Here is an 18,962-nt window from a genome sequence, read left to right on the forward strand (position 1 = left end):
ACAATTCTATTTATTAAATTCAAACTCTGAGTCATACAGATGTAATTATAATAGATACCTGCAGTGTATCTGATGCAGTTGGAGAAATCTGAATATTGATTGGATACTGAATGATATAAAGGAATTACTGCTAATTTTTTTAAGGTATGATAATGGTGTGGTTGTGTCTTTGTCCCTTTTAGAGATACACAATGAAATACAGATGAACCAAGTTCATTGTGCATTAAATTGTCACAGAAAAACAGAGTGCTTTGCAAGCCTTTCCAAGTGAATGAATGCATATCTCCAGAAGATCTAGATACAAAGCCTTAGTTATTCCGTAGGAAGCACAAAGTTTATTTGGAGTCTCCTAATTTGCTTTAGAAATCTATGGCCTTTTGGAACACCAGGCTGGCTCAGTCAGTGGAGCATATGACTCTTGATCTCGGGTTGGGAGTTCAAGCCCCAAATTGGGTGTAGAGATTACTTAAAAATAAAATCTTAAAAAAAAAAAAAAAGGAAATCTATGACCTCTTTGTGTGTTGTATCTAATAAACATGAATGTGGCTATTATAATTTGAAAATAATTTACATTTCCCCTCTTGAGTAATACAAATACCCCAGGAAGCTGCATCCGATAGTCTCATATGGCTCATCTGCCTCATGTATATTGCAGTCCCTATCCAAAACATGCAGGACTTTAATTAAGATAGAACTTACACAGTGTCTTAGCTTGGTGCTGCCATAACAAAATGCCACTGATTAGATGGCTTGAACAACAGAATTTTTTTCTTTCACAGACTAGAGGCTGGGAAGTCCAATGCCAAGATGCCAGCAATGTTGGCATCTGGTGAGGATTTTCTCCTTGGGTTGTAAACAGCCACCTGTTCTCTGTATCCTCACATGGCCTTTCCTCAGTGAGTGTGCTTAGAGAGAGAGCATGACTGAGCAAGCTCTCTGCTGTTCTTTTTATAAGGACGCTAATCCCATTGGATCAGGACCCCACCCTTACGACTGCATGTAACTTTAATTACCTCCATATAGACCCTATCTCTAAAAATAGTCACATTGGGGGTTGGGTCTTCAACATATGAATTTCTTTTAAAGATTTATTTATTTTAGAAAGAGAGAGTGTGTGTGTGTGCGTGTGTGTGTGCGCAAGCATGTGCTTGTGAGCGTGAAGGGCAGAGGAGAGGGAGAGAGAGATTCTCAAGCAGACTCCCCACTGAGGGAGCCTGAAGCAGGGCTTGATCTCATGACATTGAGATAGATAGATAGATAGATAGATAGATAGATAGATAGATAGATAGATAGGTAGATCTTAATTAGCATGTTTCAGAATGCTCCAAACTGGAAACAAATAAAATGTTCATCAACAGTAGAAAGGTATTCTAGTCTGGGGTCCTCAGGAAGCAGAACCTGAAGCTAAGGTATGTTTCCTTGTGTTCCTAAGGAGCAAAATCCCAGGGGGAAGGAAGAAAGCAGAGAAAGAGGGATTGCAGAAGTACACACCTGGGTTGTCACTTATTGTTATCAAGTGCAGCTGATCACTTGAGTTCATGAACCAGGACCTCTAATGAAGCAAACCCTAAGTTTGCAGGGACAGAAACTTGAGTTTTATAAGTGGGCCATGTACCCATAAAACCTAGATATGGGAGAGGGGGTGCCTGGTGGCTTAGTCAGCTAAGCATCTGACTCTTGATTTTTGGCTCAGGTCTGATCTCAGGGTCGTGAGATTGATTCTCTCTCCCTCTCCTCTGCCCCCGCTCCCTACCTCCGCCAACTTGCACATGCTCTCTCTCCCTCTAAAAAAAGAATCTAGATATGGGGGACCTGGCACCAGTGGATCATCCATTGGTTCAATGTTATCCTCAGGGATGGAGCTCCAACCCCACAGGGTATTGTCCTGAACAGGTGGCTTCACTGAGTTTTTCATGTTCTAATAGGACCATCTATCAACCAGACCCAGTTTCCTTTCTTTCCTCATCAAGGAAAAGTCGTAGGGAATTCCTCCTCAGTGAGGCCATTGGCTTGAGTTGAGGAAGAAGTATTGATGCAACAGAGATAGGTGAATATAACTTAACTCCTGCCTTCTGGACCTCCTGGGGCTGATTCCAAGTGAGCCGTCTCCACAGTACACTGAATTGCTGCTGTGACTCTGTGAATGAGCACAACTGCTGATCCTAGCACACAATGCACTGCTCTTGGTGTCCCTTCTGTGGGCACTCATGGTCTACTAGGAACCAGTAGCATCCAGGAGCTGTTTTGCAGATGGCAGTTCTCTGCCACAGGAGGCAGGAATGCCAGCCCAGAATCCTTCAGGTCTGCTCTGCAATACTTCTCGTGCAGTTGCCAAAGACTCCACACAGCATTCTTATCTTGCACAGATACCTCTAGCACAGTCGAGTCAGCCAGATCCCATGGCCTAGGTAGCAGGACGACTTGTGCTGCAGCTAGGACCTGCTGCAGAACCTTTTTACTCTGGGCCCCCCTTGAACCTGGTAGCCTTCTCAGTCACTTGATAAATGGATTAGAGCAGTATTCTCAAGAAGAGCAATATATACTGTTACCAAGATCCAAAGAGTCTTCTGCCTCTTTCTTGGTGGTACAAGATACAGCCATTTGTCTTTTGGGGGGAAGTCTCTATGTCCCTAAGCACTGGAGCTCTAAAATCTTTACCAATGTGACAGTCTCCTGAATATTTGTACAGTCTATCCACTGCACTCTGGCATCTGTGTGCTTGAAGGCACCTAGGATACTGCAGTTCCTACTCACTGTGTCTCAATGAAGATGTCAACACAGAGACATCAGAACCCCAGCACGGGGTTCCTGAAGATGCCAAGGTGATCGAGGTCCTAACAGACTATATTACAGCAGAGCAGGAGAGTTCACACAGCTCTTGGACAAGACAGTGAATGCCATCCTTGCCATGCAAAGGCTTACTGCTTCGATCTTTCCTATTGATAGAAGTCAAGAAGAATCTGTTGACCAGATCAGTGGGTGCTTATCCATGAGGCACGGTATTGACTTGTACTACATTGAGCCAGGGCCTGCGGTGCCTCTGGTGTGTACACTATCCACTGTTCCCAATTCTTCCTCCTCAGGGACTGCACTCTTTAATGTAATTGTGTGTTAGCTCTTGCTTTAGACTCTCCTCTTTGGGGGAACCAGGCTAAGATAGTTGGCGCCGGCAGTGATCTGGAAAGTGGACTTTGAGGAAGGGGCTTTCAAGTTGCATGACTGGCTGTTCTGATTCCCCCACTTTCCATCAGGAATGGGGTTCCTACTGCCTTCCAACTAGAGAAAGAGGAGGAAGGAAAAAAGAGTGAAGTTGGGTATGCTACTGAGCTGGCTGCTGCTCCTACCAAGTGCAACGGGTTGCTCAGTCCTGTTACATTTATTGTAAAGATGAAGAAATAGTCTAAGGGAGCTTAACTAATTTGCCCAAGCTGGTAACCAAAAAGCTAGAAAATAGAAGCTAGTAAGTGAAAAAGCAGTGGTGGGAAGCCAGGTCTGTGTGACTCAGAAGCTCATGTTCCCCTTCTGCCACGTGTCTTCTCTCTGGAGTAACGATGGCAGATGGTGGAGGCCTTGGTTACACATCCTGGAAGGCTACACGGCAGGGTAGGTGGGCCTTCGCCGGCTCGATAGAAAATGGCCTTCTGAGGAGACAGAATATCTAGGGCACAGTCGGGGAGGCCTAGGGCCTGTGGGTGGGGAGCGTGGGTGGGAACCCGGGGACCTTAAGGCCGAGCCGGACGGGCAGTCGAGGTGCCGGGTCAGGGGCGGGAAGCTGGCACCCAAGTCTGAAGAGGGAGGAGAGACGTAGGCTGTGCCAGCGTCACTATGTGCAAAGGACAGAGGAGAACAGACTCAGGGAGGTTCTGGGATTTTCTTAAACTGTTTTGTCATTGTTCTTCAGGCGTCCACACCTGTCCCTCCTTAGAACAAATATCTTCATGTCAGGTGGCTCCACGTCAGTAACTGCGGTCTCTTCTCCTTGGCGTCTCCATCTGGGGGAGCAGAGGTTTTCTCTCGGGCACGGTTTTCTTGTACAGAGAGTCCCAATTCCCGCCCAGAGCCTCCTGGTGTCTGGTCACCTCAGAGGGTCCAGGTTCCTTCTCCTCTCTGTCTGGGGCTCCGTCCTTCGCACCCGGCGTTTGTTGACTACTCTCCTCTCTCTTGCTTTCCCCCCTATTGATGTCCTTTTTATTATACTGTCTGGGAGCTTCCATCCTTTCTGGGATCCAGTGTGTAAGAAGAGCAGCATCCCCCCCCCAAAAAAAAAGCAGCGTCCCCCTCTTGCCTTTGTGAGGGTGAGCCTGCCCGTCAGACTCATGGCCGGAAGAGAAATGGCAAGAGTCCTAGGTCACGGGGACTTGTCTGTGGGTGTGTGTCACCTCCTGAGGGCTGGGCTTGAAATGGAGACCATCCTCCTTGTCCCTTCCTGACTGATGCTGTGGTGAGCTGGCTCCCACCCATACCAGCACTGTCTCCTCGCTGTGCAGCGCATCTGTGTGGTCTGCGCCCCGCCGCCCTGCCTTCACCCCTCCGTGGCCTCTGGGTCTCTCAGGGAGCAGAGAGGAAACCTTCTCGGAGAAGTTTAAAGCTTAAATCCAGTCTCTGCTGCAAAGACAAGCCTCACTTAGCTTTTTCAGTTTTTCTGTTGACTTTTTAAAGGGCAAAAAACCTCAAACATAAATTTTTCAAACACATGGCTACAGTGAAAACAGGTGGTTGTAGCAAATTCATCATATTTAACGCGACGATGAGAGAAATAAAGTGGTAATTACAATCAAAACAGGAGGGCCTAACTTAAAAATGTTTGAAGTTCTTAACCACAGTTAATCTCCTAAGGAAAGGGGGTGTGGTATTGAATAGAAAACTAAACAAAAAAACAATTATTGAGGGGTTCGGCTATCTCTATTTTCTACTATCTTTTCTGAAGAACATCCTTATTTGGTTCTTGCTCTTTAAATTTTGATGTAATAAGCTGTCCGACCTCTTCACAAGGCCTTGAAATGTGTTGGTCACTTCAGTGGTAGAAGTCTACATGACCTCCTCAACCCCGGCATGCTGGTTGTAGGAGCCGGGAAACTATGTTGATGAAGTGAGTAGTGAAGCTCCCAGCGTGGCTTTGACCATGACTTTGGCAGACATTCTCTTTTCTTCCCTTTCTTTTTTTTCCACCTTCATAGTACACGATGTTGTCAGGGCAAGTTCCCTTCCAGTCTCACGACAAAAGTCTGACGTGTACCAGTGCAGTGGAAATCATGAAGAAAATTAAAAAGGGAGATTTCTCCTTTGAAGGAGAAGCCTGGAAGAATGTATCCCAAGAAGCTAAAGATTTGATCCAAGGTAAGACTCTAATGAAAGTTCACACCGTGTAGCGACTGAAGTGGAATCATACCGGCTCATCTATGGTTGTTGGTTGCTCAGGGAATTCACATGTGTTCTAGAAGGTTTCCAGGTCACTCTGCTGAGCCTTAGGAACGCTGTCCCATATGAATCTTGTCCACATCCGAGGAGTCCACAGGATCTCACTCTAACACCGCCCAAATGAACTGACACTGTGTTACTGTCCTTTCCACCAAATATGCCTCCACCCACTCCCTTCTCCACTGCCAGGCAGCCAGACACTTGGGTGGCACTGTCTGCCCCCCACATCCTCACCCTCAGTCCCTGGGTCCAGTGTTGGTCCTCACCCACCTCAGTCGTCAGGTCTGGTGTCAGTCCTCACCCCCCTCAGTCCCCAGGTCCAGCGTCGGTCCTCATCTCCTTCAGTCCCCAGGTCCATCATTGGTCTTCACCCCCCTCAGTCCCCAGGTCCATCATTGGTCCTCACCTCCCTCAGTCCCCGGGTCCAACGTCAGTCCTCACCCCCCTCAGTCCCCAGGTCCATCATCGGTCCTCACCCCCCTCAGTCCCCAGGTCCAGCATCGGTTCTCACCCCCGTCAGTCCCTGCTCCAGCGACAGTCCTCACTGCCCACTCGGCCCCATTCATGCAGCCGCCATCGGTTCTCTCCTCAGATCCCAGGCACTGTCTCCGTTTTCTCACTGCCTGATGTCACCTGTCCCTTACCAATCAGCAGAGTGACCTTCCTCATACCCAGAGGTGATTATGCCTCTCTCTGCTAAATATCCTTCAGAGAGGCCCCATTAGCCCCCGGTCAGACTCCGTGGACAAGCACTGGAATTTTAGGGCCCTCCAGGCCCTGCTGCCCGGGCCTCCTGTGAGCCTCGCTCTACCTTTGAATTCTTCACGTGTGCCTGCGCTCACATTCCTGCATGACTTCAAGCTTGCTCTCTGTAATCCCTGGGGCACCCCTCTTCATGGAGCCCGCTTGGACTCATCCCCCAGGACTCATGTTCTGGAAGCCTTCCAGGGTGCCCACCCTCTAGTCAGAGCCTCCCCTTGGGCCACTCACACCCTGTGCATGGGGACTGTCCCCCAATGCCTTCAGAGTTGGGTTTTGTCTGCGTCTCCTCCTAGCTCCTCGTTGGGTCTCTATCTCCGTGTCCCTGTTGCCTTCCTGCACTCACTGACTTGGGCATGGTGTGCATACAGGAATAAAGTGCACCTGGCACCCTGTTCATAGAGAGCTTGCCCATGGCCACTGGGAGTCTATGTGTTGGGTGCTGATTCCCTCCTGATTGAGAAGCCGGTTGGCCTACAGTGGGCCTTGTCATTTGGGTTCAGTATTTACGAGGGGATTTAGATGTATGAAAATGTAACTCCCTTTGTGGGAGGTTGAAGCCTTATCCAAATCACTGTGTCACATGAAGCTACCTGAGATTGATGTTTGAAACAAATCATAAAATAAAAACATCTTCATTATTCCCATAGGACTTCTCACAGTTGATCCAAATAAAAGGCTTAAGATGTCAGGCTTGAGATACAACGAATGGCTTCAAGATGGCAGCCAGCTGTCCTCAAATCCTCTTATGACTCCAGACATTCTAGGATCTTCAGGAGCTGCTGTGCAAACCTGTGTGAAAGCAACTTTCCACGTAAGGCCCTGTGGTCCACACAGGTCGGGCGGGTGTGAAAAGGAATCAGTGCATTTACTCCGTAACCTCCAAGGCACACTCTTAGTGGAATATTTAAAATAATGTGTTCTTCCAGGTGTGTTTTTATAAATCCTTCTGTGATATAAACACATTTATTAACAGAAAGTGTGTGGGGGACCCGAGTCACTGCTACCCCACAAAATACTTGACATTCAGGATGAGTTTGTGAGATGAGACAGTAGTTTGATATTTGAAGAGTTGAAAATTTTCAGTAGATAATGAAAACAATATGCATTATATTGGAGCTTTTATCTCTCGAATAGGCTAAATAATTTTCTTTAAAAGCCGTAAATAAACATTAGGAACTAAGGCACGTGTGAAAGTCCATCATTCACTCAACAACCATTTGTGCATAACCTGTCCTAGAGACTGTGAGGGATAGGGAGTAAGATTAGGCGCATTTGTGCCAAGCAGATGCAAATACTTTAAGATAATTGTATAAGGAATCGATGAATCAGGGAGAAATAAATTACCTCTGAAGGGATTAGCTCAAGAGAGGAATAGGAATGGCGTTTCTTCTTCAGCTGCAGAAATGGATTAAAAATTAATGAACTAGGATGCGTTGAGGTGTGAAGGGATTAACTCTTAGAGTTTGTATCCCCATCTTCCCTGGTGACATGTGATGCTAAGCCGTGAAGAATAACCCTGGTGACACCCAAACTTGAGGCAAAGAGAAGTGGGCACAGGCAACTGTGAGGAGAAAGCAAGGCCGAGGTGGGTGGAGCTAACCCTCTCTGTGTAGATGAAGTACTCCAGATACACCCCAAGTACCCCGGCCTGGAAGTGGAGAGGAGGATCCAGTGTGCTCTGTGTGGGCATTTTGTGGTCAGAATCTTATTTTATTTTACTTTTTTTTTTTAAAAAAAAGAGATTGTATTTATTCATGAGAGACACAGAAAGAGAGAGGCAGAGACACAGGCAGAGGGAGAAGCAGACTGTCTGCGGGGAGCCTGATGTGGGACTCGATCCCAGGACCCCGGGATCACGACCTGAACCAAAGGCAGACGCTCCACCGCTGAGCCACCCGGGTGCCCCCATGGTCAGAATGTTATATCTGAGACACAGAACTAGTAAAAGTAATGGGGGTTGAGAGGTTAGTGGTCTTTATTGAAAAGTAGCACTATTGAAGTACTTCAATAGCACTATAGTAGCACTTCAAAAGATTTATGAGAACCCTGAGTCCTGAACGGCCCGGCTGGTGTGGTTTAACAAGAACCCCCTCTTCCCATGAGCCCTGTACCCTGCCAGCAGGTTTGCACACGGTGGTCTTGGGGACTTGGTTCCAGAGCCGTGTGGCCACAGCAGGTTATCTGCAGGAAGTCACAGCTGCCAGGAAAACCACCGTCCCTCTCCCTTCACGGGGGTTCCCTTTCTCTCTCCCCTAGGCCTTTAACAAATACAAGAGAGAGGGCTTTTGCCTTCAAAACGTCGATAAGGCCCCTCTGGCAAAGAGGAGGAAGATGAAGAAGACCAGCACCAGCACGGAGACACGCAGCAGCTCCAGCGAGAGCTCTCACTCATCCTCGTCCCACTCCCACGGCAAGACCACGCCCACCAAGACCCTGCAGCCCAGCCACCCTGCCGACGCCAGCACCCCCGACGCACTCTTCCAGTTCTCAGACTGAGCAGCGGGCCGGGGGAGGTCACCGCTGACCACCCCGCCCCACCCCGCCAGGGCCCTCAGTGTGCCCAAGGTCACCTCTCACGCTTTTAAAATCCTGTCCAGTTGGTCTTCTTTGGAATCTGCTTCTTAGGGAGTTTTTTCAGGAAAACCCAGTATGTTACCCTCATCCCAAAGCACTGGACAGAGAATGTTACTGTGAATAGAGCACCCTGTTATACTGGTTAGTGGCCTAGCACGACGCCAACAGGACTGTTCTGGAAAGAGCAGAGGGTCTGTCCCCAGATCTAACTAGGGACTGCTTAGGTGTGAGCTGCTTACTGAGTCGGTCGCAGGTTTTCCAGACATTTGCCAGCAAGAGTCCCTTGTACTGTGATGGTGACACTTTTCGCTTTGCCTTGTGGCTAGCGTGGGTTTTTAAGAGATTTGCACCCCTCCAACAGGGATTTATCAGAGAAAAAGGCCTGACGGTTTTCAAAATGAATCTGTAGTGAATTTTATGTGTGGCGTACACTTACTTCTTGAGAGAGGATTTTAACTTATTGTCTTTATTTTATGGTTACATGTGATGGTGACCTGTTATTAATCTTTTTCTAAAAAGTAAAAACAAAAAAACAAAAGCAAAAACAAAAAAGTGCAGGAACTTAAGGTCCCATGCTCTGTTATTTGGGATCCATCTAAGATGCATGCTAAGCTACGTATGTTTTTAATTTTGCACTGCTCTTTCCTGGCAGTTTGTTTTAATGGTTATTGCAAAATCTTAAGGTACATGTCTCTGTTTTAAGTAATATTGCACTTTATAAGAGAATATGGATAAAGCAAACTGTTTTATAAAGTGCACTGTTTAAAGCATATGTACTGCATTTTTGCCAGTTTTTCCATTATCCACTTTAAATTTGTCCTCACGTCCCTGTTTCTACTTTGTTTGCACAAGTGGAATGGGCATATCATTAGCCAGTTAGGCACCGATGCGAAGAAAATCTAAAGGGAAATTCTATGAAACACTGTGCTTCACATTTGTACACTGTGTTGTGCTACAGGGAGGCGTGCCCTCCTGTAGTCGGATATTATGTACATAATATTTTAGAATCATGACTATGACTTGTCTTGAAATTTTTCTGTTAAATTTTAAATCCAGAAAGCATATTTTATAAACTTATGCAGAGCACTTTTATTGCTCCAAAGCTCTGAATTCCTACAGAAAATAAGTGCTATGTGATGAAGACATTTCATTGAAAGATTGCTGCATTTTTGAATACAATTAATTCACTCCCTATGCAAAAAAAGAAGTGATAGGATTTTATGTTGTATTTTCTTTTAAAGCCATCACATGAAATGTCAGGACTGAGAAAAGTGATCTTTGCTATGTTTACAAGAATCATGCTTAAAAAGATAATGCCCTACCTGTTTATTTTATAATTTTTGTTAATGGTAACCTCTTGAGCATTGGTTTGGAATTTGGGCATGATATTTATTTATTCCTTTCTTGAGATAATAGCAGCATTAATTTCAACCAGTTGTGAATACTAAAAATATTGCGCTCTATGTAATAGTAGTATATTTATTACTAAATCAATGTATATATTAATAGCACAGGCAAATTGCAAATATTAAAATATTTTCAAAATATCGTATTATTTTGTTCACATTTTTGTCCACAATGGTTATTGGAAATAACTCTTTATATATTTCAGTGGCCCAGATGGCTCCATAATTCTCATGAGTCAGTGAAAGTTTTGTGCTCCTAGCTATCTTGTCTTTCTTCCTGGTAACGCTGGGAAATCTCTACGTAAATTATTACCAACCTATAGCAAATTCACAGAACGTGATTCCATCAGGCTCAGCGCTATAATAACCAAGAAAATGTCCATTTATACCTACAATTATATTGAATAGATTTGGAAAGGTGTGAGTTAGCTCTTTGGGTCATTTTTTAAACTGTGCATTCCTAGTAGAAAATACTAAGTTGTCAAGTATAAACCAAAGGGGCTTTGCTGCTAATGGAAAATGATCCAGAAAAATAGTCAGTATACTCTAAGAATTGATGATGTCACTGACTCCCAGGTAATGAAATTGAGGGCTTTTCTTTTCATTTACTCTCAGTGAAGGACCCAACAGAAAATGGATGGGTCAAAAAAAAAAAAAAAAAAAAAAGGCAGAGTAAGAGGAGAAAGGAAAGAGACAGCTAACCCATCACAGTGAGGCTCCCTGAATGACCTATAGTGGGCATTTGAAAGAACCTCAAAAACCACCCGGATCTGTGCCCCCTTGTCAAACATCTTCATCCTCAGGCTACTTGCAAATTCCAGAGAGGCCCCTGTGCCATGGGTCTGCAGCACTGAGACAGTGTGCACGCTGCTAGTTGGCTGGAGACTTACACTTGGAAATTCGTGAAGCTTTCACTGCATCATCTCGGAAGTAAACAAAAAACTACTTCATATGAAGATTTTCAAGGAAAGGACTCTTTCTTAATATTAGGAGTAAAACAGAAGCAGATCTAAAGAAAACCAAATACATACGCTCAATCGTGTATGATACTTTATGATACTAATTTTGGAGATGAGGCCAAATCACCCCTCCCCTTTTTTTGGCTGATTGATTTTATTTGCATGTAGTTTCAGACCATCATAAATCCTGATTCATACATTCTTTGACTCTGTAGGGCTGATTGAAAGTCAAGCAGGTAAAAAAAGAAATACATTTTGAAAGACCAGTTTCTTCTACTTCCTGTGCCAGGTCCTGTGGCTGACTGAGTTAAATTAGCTATTTTAAAATTCATTCATTCTTCCCAGCTCCTATAAAACAGCAAGTCCATGAAGCGAAAATCAAGCCGCCTGGAGTTAATTTCAACCTGTTTGTTGGTGTCAGAGTTGCGGATTCATTTACCCATTGAAAAAACGCTTTGTTATGTTTATATTGTGACCGATTTCTTAAATAACTATGTAAAGGCTACATGTAAAATAGAAGGTAAGTTATTTTAAGGAAGCCTATGAGGATAACAGTACTATTTTTTTTAGTGAGGGAATTTCTTTTGTATCTCACTTTACTTTTTTTTAAAAGTGTGTCCTCAAGTACTTCATAAAAGGATAACACTTGCTTGTCTCCTTGTTCACCTTTCTCCCATACCAAACTCTGTTATTGTCATATTTGAAGATCAGAGCACCTCAAAATGGTGAGTCTCTAAATTACTGGCACTGTGTGTCTGACCACCTGATTACTTTGAGTCTTCTCCCCATGACCAGTCATAAGAATAGGATTTGGGTGTTCGTTTTATCACATTTGAAATATTCTTTAAGATCGAAATAAGGAAGTTAAATTCAGATATGCCACGTACACTGTAAAACGCGATTGTCTTATAGATGAAGTATTGTAACATAATGACGTATATTATGATTACCTGACCTTTGGCCCCTCAAATGTCCTACTCCGTGACACCTCACTGCTGGCCTAAGACCAGTTGGATCCCCTACATGAATGCCCATCTGCATTTGACACCATTGCCCGGCACTAAAAGGAATGTAACAGATTCTAACGAAATTTTGAATTTAAGTGCAAGTCATTCCAAAACTCAAAGGGCAGGTAATCGTAAGACAACAGAAGAAGTATGCAGAAATAAATATTTAAAAGTCTCATATGCCCAAAGGGAGTTCCTACACCAACTTTGAGGTTTTATTTGCCATCTGATTATGGGACTTCCAAGTGTGACGTTCTTTGGGGAGAATATTTTTCTTGAGAGCAGTTCTTTAAATCGAGTGTATGAGTACAAGGTGTCTTTTCAAGGGGGCGGTATTCTCTATCCTAACAAGAACACATGGTTAGCTCCATTTCACTTCCCATCTCCAGCATTTCTTTCTTTTGAGCCTTCAAGATAGCGCTTCTGAGCCCTGCTCTTTGGCCACCTCACTCTCAGGTAACTCAGTACATGAAGTCCGTCCTCCAGGTGCTTGTCCGCCTCCTCATTCATGAATTCGTGAATGAAGCAGGTGCCAGTGGTTTACATTTTCCCACTAGTAGACAGGAAAGGAGTGTGAAACTGAAGTATCTCCCAGTTCCATCTGTCTTGGCTTCTTTGCAGTCGTGCAAAATAGGTCCTGTTGACTGCCAGCCATTTTCCTTCCATGATGACTTCCCAACCACATGGTAAAAAGCTTGATATTTTGTGTCTAGAAGACTTGGATAAAAGATAGGATTCTGGGTAGTTACTCATCAGGCTTCACTCTAGCATATTTCTGTGGGGATGGGTGGAAGGACGTTTTGTGATATTTTTCTAGTTGGGGTGCTGCTTCGGTGATAAGGAGTTGAGGGCTTCAGGTAGGTCAAGTTGGTGTTTACTACAGCAACTTATCCGGAGCACAGGCACCTGGGATACTACTCAGCCTTGTGTCATTTCCATTATTCTTTTCTTTTGCTTTTAATTTGTATGGTTTCATAACATTTGTCTCTTCACTAAAACAAATTCCAGTTTCATTCTTGTTCCTTCCCATATGAAGAAGGAGTTTTTAATATTTTCATGGATGTTTTAAAGCCCTGTACTAAGAGAGGCGTCTGAGTGGCACAGTCAGTTGAACTTCTAACTCTTGGTTTTTGACAGGTCATGATCTCAGGGTCATGAGATCAAGCCCTGTGAGGGTCATGAGATCAGGGCTCTGCACTGATCGGGGAGTCTGCTTGAGGTTCTCTCCCTCTACCCTGCCCCCTCCACTAACACATTTTCTCTCTTTCTCTCTCTCTCAAAAAAAAAAAAAAAAAAGCCCTATACTAAGAAAGAAGAAGAAAATAAAGAACAAAAAACATCATGACTTAGAAAAGGAAATTTAAGTACGAACAGAATACACACTATAAATTTATTTTTCTGCCATTTCCAATTGCAGATAGTTAGGGAAATCATTTTTTCTCTTGTTTTCTTTGTTTAAAAATCCAGTTAGGCTAACCAACTTGACATTCTTAACTGCAGTTTTATTTTTAACATTCTAAGAGGCTGGTCATGGAAAATGTGCACTGTTGTGTTGAAAGGATGTGTGACAATTATCCTCATGAAAGACTTGCTAGCTGCATAGACATTCAATCATTCATAACAGTTTATTTTAGGTACTATAGTGCTAGCCTATTTGCTAAAGTTATAAATACCAGTAGAAGGAGACATTAAATGTACAATAATTCTTATTTTAATGAATAAGAAGGGAAATAAAAGGCAATACACATGAAGCTAATGCTTTAGGGCTAAAGTTTTGAAAAATATTCCTGAGAACTTTACCGCGTGAATTTTCAGAAAGAGGAAGAGGAAACCACATTTATACATACTCAAGAATTTTTGAAAGACTGGCATTTTAACGTACAGCGGGTATACTTTTGTCTAAGACGGTAGGTATCCTGGGGTGTGGAATTGCACACTTGCTGAAAACAATCTAAGCTGCAGTAAACCATGTAGCTCTGTACGCTCTTCCTCAGCTTTACGGAAAGACAGGAATTTGTCTTCCTAGAAAGTAAATGGAATATAGAAAAACTTTTTCTTCTGTGTGAATGATTAAGAGGAAAAGTATAGTCCCACCACAGTTCAGCAGAATGCCAGTCCGCCCATGGCCATCTGTGGTGTCTTCACAGCCTGAAGCAATTGTACCATTTCTTGCTTTGTCTTCTGGCTTTCCAGTTGTCCGACCGCACACCGTAATGTCTCCCCACGCTGATATTTCCCTCAGTGCTTCTTAGCATATCCACGTGTTGACTGACATTTATAGATCGTAACTAAGACCGGAGGAATACTTGATTGGGGCAGAGAAGGGAGCATTGGGGGATGGAAAGTATGTAGGAATCAGGAAATGACACTGCTTGAGAGTGAGCAGCCCTACATCTGAGATGCAAATAGTTGACAGGAACATGAAGAGGGCTACTTAATAAAAATGCTATTTTAGTAGCCAGATACATAAATGTCCTTTAATACTTTTGTCTGCTGGGTGGTTAGCAGAACTTATATAACATGTCTGCACAGGCTTTGTAAGGTGGTTTATGTGTTTTTGTAGGAGGCCCATGTGGTTGCTTTCTCCTCGCTTTCCCTGCTCCCTCCCCAGACTTCTTCTACTGCCTTCTGTCCAGACCATTGATGTTCTGTGGCCAAAGAGACCAGTTCAAATGGAGCACCAAGACTACGTGTGGGTAGTGATCAGATTCTTTAAGAATATTAATGCAGTATAGCATAGAAGGTGCTCAGATCTTAAGTAGGGAGGTCAGAGAATGTCTGTGCATGTATGACACCCTTAAAGCCATCACCTAGACCAAGAGGAGGCTCCTGACCCATACTCAGGCTTACCCACCGTTCTGACCATCTTCATGGATTTATTGGCCTGTTCTTGCTCTTACTGTAAATGGCATTAGTGTCTAGTCCTCTTGTGTCTGGTTTTATTTGAGATCATTGTGTCCGTGAAATTCATCTACGTTGTCGCAGGCAGCAATAGCAATAGTGTGCCTTTTTATCATTACTGTATTTTCTTCCATCAGGTGAGTATATCCCAATTTATTTATCCGCTCTACGGTTGATGGACATTTGGGTTGTTTATAACTTTTAGCGTTTACGCCTAGGGCTGCCATGAGCATCCCTGGACATAACTGTTGGTGGATATGTGCATTCATTTCTCTCAGGTTTATATACATAAGAGTGAAACTCACCGACCAGATGTATATTCAGGTTAAAAGATAGGCCCAATAGTTTTCGACAGCAGTTGTACCGATTCACATTCCCACCAATGATGTGTGAGAGTTCCAGTTGCTCTACATCCTCATCAGTCCTTGTACCATCAGCCTTTTTAGTTTTAGCCATTCTATCAAGTGCGTATTTCATTGTGGTTTTAGGCGTTCTGGCAAGTGTGTATTCTATTGTGGTTTTAATGTGCATTTTTCTGAGAAATGGTGAGTAGAACACCCTTTTATATCTTTATTAGCCACTTGGGTAGTCTCACTTGTTGAGTGCCTATTCAAGTCACTTAACCAGTTTATATCTTTTAGGTTGTCTGTCTTCTTCCTATTGATTTGCAGGGGATCTTTGTATTTTATTGATAGGAGGGTTTTTTAAAAGATTTATTTATTTATTCATTAGACACATAGAGAAAGGCAGAGGGAGAAGCAGGCTCCTCACAGGGAGCCCAATGTGGGACTTGATCCTGGATCCCAGGATCATGACCTGAGCCGAAGGCAGCGCCCAACCACTGAGCCACGCAGGCGTCCTGATACGAGGGTTTTGTTTTTCTTTTGTCTGATATATTGTTATAAATCTCGTCTCTTTGGTTTGCTTTTTTTGCTTTTCAATTGCTGTCTTTCGATAACAGAAAGTTCTAAATTTTGTGAAGTTCAATATACTGGTTTTTTATGGTTAATGATCTTTGTATCCTGTTTCATAAATCTTTCCCTAAGATGATTATTCTTCTAAAAGCTTTATTATTTTACCATCCACATTAGAACTGTGATCCATCTAGTGCTGATAATTTATATGGTATGAGGTGGTAGTCAAAGTGTTCACTTGACCTAGCACAGTGTCTTGAAAATCTCAGTGCATTGCAGCTGTAACTTTTATAGTTTTCCCATCTGGTAATATAAGATCTCGAACTTTGATTTTCTTCCGGATAGTCTTGGCTACTCTTAACCTTTTGCATTTCCACATACATTTTAGAAAAAGGTTGTCCGTTTCCTTGGGGAGGTTATCTATTAGGATTCAATTGATATGGCATTAAATATAGAGATCAATTTCAGGTGAATTTATATCTCCTCAATTTTGAGTTTTGTAATCCATAGACATGGTATATGTCTCTGTTTATTTAGCTCTTCTTTAATTTGCTTCAGCAAGTTTTTAAAATTTACATGTGCCGGTTATTTTTAGATTTTTGATGTTTACATTTTTGTTAATATGTAGAAATTACATTTTTTAGATTTTATATATTTATTTTGAGAGCAAGAGAGTGTGCAAACATGGGGAGGGCAGAGGGAGAGGGAGAATCTCAAGCAAACTCCATGCTGAGCATGGAGCCAGATGCGGGGCTCAATCTCACAACCATGAGATCATGACCTGAGCTGAAGTCAAAAGTTGGACACTTAACCAACTGCACCACCCAGGTGCCCTGATAATTGTTTTTTTTTATATAATTGTTTTTTTATTCTGCCTTTGCATCTAGCAACCTTACTAAATTCACTTTAATTATGCAAATTCTGTAGAGTCTTTTGTATTTTTAATGTATACATTCATATATTTTATAAATAATGATAGCTTCATTTCTCTCCTTCCAATTTTTCTTTTTTTTTTCACATACGGAGCTGACTTGAGCTTCTAGCAAAAAGTTGAACAGAAGCAGTGACAACAAACTTCTTTGACTTATTACTGAACTCAAAATAAGAATTTAGTATTTTACCATTCAATATGATATTTGCTGTAAATTTAAGAGATTCCACTGGCCAAATTAAGGTTTTTTATTCCTACTTTTCATTAAATGCTTTTTCTACCTCTATTGAGATGATCATGTGATTTTTCTCTTTTGTTCTCACATAGTGATTAATTACACTAATTATTTTCAAGCGTTGCATTCCTGGAATAAACCCCATTTGGTCATGGTGTGTTATTCTTTTTTATATATCCGTATTCAGTGTGTTAGTATTAGCCTAAGATTTTTGAATTGTCTTTTATTTGGAATATCTAGTCCATTTATACTTAATGTGATTGTTGATTACTGGTCCCACAGTTCGTTTTCCATTCATCCCATTCCCTCTTTGCTCCTCTATTTTTCCTTTTCTGCCTTTTTTTGATTAAACCAAGTACTCACTATTACACATTTTTTTTCTACCACATTAGTGTATTAGAGATTTTTAAAATTCATTTAGCAGTAAACTTACAACATGCATCTTTGACTTACCACAATCTACCTGAAGTTGGTACATTACCACTTCCCAACAATGTAAGAATTTTTTCACAGTGTAAATCTATTTACCTCTTCATTCCTTGTGTATTTCTGTCATGTGTTTTACCGCTATAGTCTATATATGTTTTAAACTTTACTACTCACTGTTTTATTATTACTATTACTACCATTATCTATTTTTAAAAATCAGTATTCAGTTTTGTTTATTCACATATTTACCCTTTCTGATTTTTTTTTTATTTCATCCTGCCTTTCCTTACTTCTGTCTGGGGTTATTTTCCTTTTACCTGGAGAACTCTCTCTTTCTAAAAAAAACAAAAAACAAAAACAAAAAAGTTATTTATTTGAGAGACGGAGCACGAGCAAGGAGTAGGGACAGGGGGAGAAGCAGACTCCCCACTGAGCAAGAAGCCCAATGTGGGGCTCAATCTCAGGACCCCAGGATCATGACCTGAGCTGAAAGCAGATGCTTAACTGACTGAGCCCCCCAGGTGCCCCTGAAGAACTCTCTTTAGTATTTATTTTAGTGCCAGATCTGCTGTCAATGATTTCCCTAGTTTTTGAATTTTGAAACCTTCTTCTGCCTTTATTTCCTTTTATAACAGCTTTATTGAGATAAAATTCACATAAACTATTGCTCACTCAGAGTGTATGATTCATTGTTGCCTTTATTTTTGAAGGATATTTTTGCTGAGTATGTACTTCTGGTTTTGGTGCTTTCAAGATGTCGTTCCATTCTGTAAGTTCTGTGGAAAAGCCAGCCATCAATCTTAACTGTTACTCCTTTGAGAATCATATGTGTTTCTAGTCACTTTGAAGATCCTGTCTTTCCCTTTGATTTTTGACAGTTTGACTGTGATACACCTATGTGTGGTTTCTTTACCTTTCCTAAGGATAGTAAATGGTTTGACCTTTTGGTTGATGTTCTTCCTTAATTTTGGCAATTCTTAACCAGTCATTCTTCAAATAACTTTTCCAATCTATTGTCTCTCTCCTCTTTACTAGGATTCTTCCAAACCTTCCACCATGTTCCGTATGTATCTTACACTCTGTGTTTTTCTTCCCTGTTTTTCAATCTGTGTCATTTTTACTGATCTGTCTTCCAGTTCATTTATCCTCTGTTCTGCTAGATCTAATGAATTTTAATCTTGATTTCATATATTGTATTTTCAGATCTGAAATATTCAGATTTTTTTTATAGATTGCAGGTCTCTGCCAAAATTCTCAATCTTTTCCTCTCTGTTCTTGAATATATTAATCCAAGGAATTCTGAAGTTCTTTTCTGATAAATCCAATGTCTGAATTACTCCCTATTGGTTGTTTCTGTTGTTCATATATTTTTTTCTTTTGGTTTTCAGCCATTTTGTCCTGTTTTCTAGGATCCCTCATAAGTTTG

At 42.2% G+C, this 18,962-nt stretch overlaps 1 protein-coding gene across 1 annotated transcript in view; it reads left to right on the forward strand.

Moving 5' to 3' along the window:
• Positions 1-10,294, forward strand: part of RPS6KA5 (ribosomal protein S6 kinase A5) — a 173,607-nt gene extending 163,313 nt beyond the window's left edge. Inside the window, exons 15-17 of the mRNA XM_055304445.1 lie at positions 5,178-5,337; positions 6,828-6,991; positions 8,437-10,294. Coding sequence (XP_055160420.1) covers positions 5,178-5,337; positions 6,828-6,991; positions 8,437-8,676 — 564 coding nt within the window. The 3' untranslated portion in view covers positions 8,677-10,294. The remainder of the gene's footprint in view (positions 1-5,177; positions 5,338-6,827; positions 6,992-8,436) is intronic.
• Positions 10,295-18,962: the final 8,668 nt, after the last annotated feature.

Source organism: Nyctereutes procyonoides, unplaced genomic scaffold (genome assembly GCF_905146905.1).
Source record: "Nyctereutes procyonoides isolate TBG_1078 unplaced genomic scaffold, NYPRO_anot_genome, whole genome shotgun sequence".
Taxonomy (NCBI): Eukaryota; Metazoa; Chordata; class Mammalia; order Carnivora; family Canidae; genus Nyctereutes; species Nyctereutes procyonoides.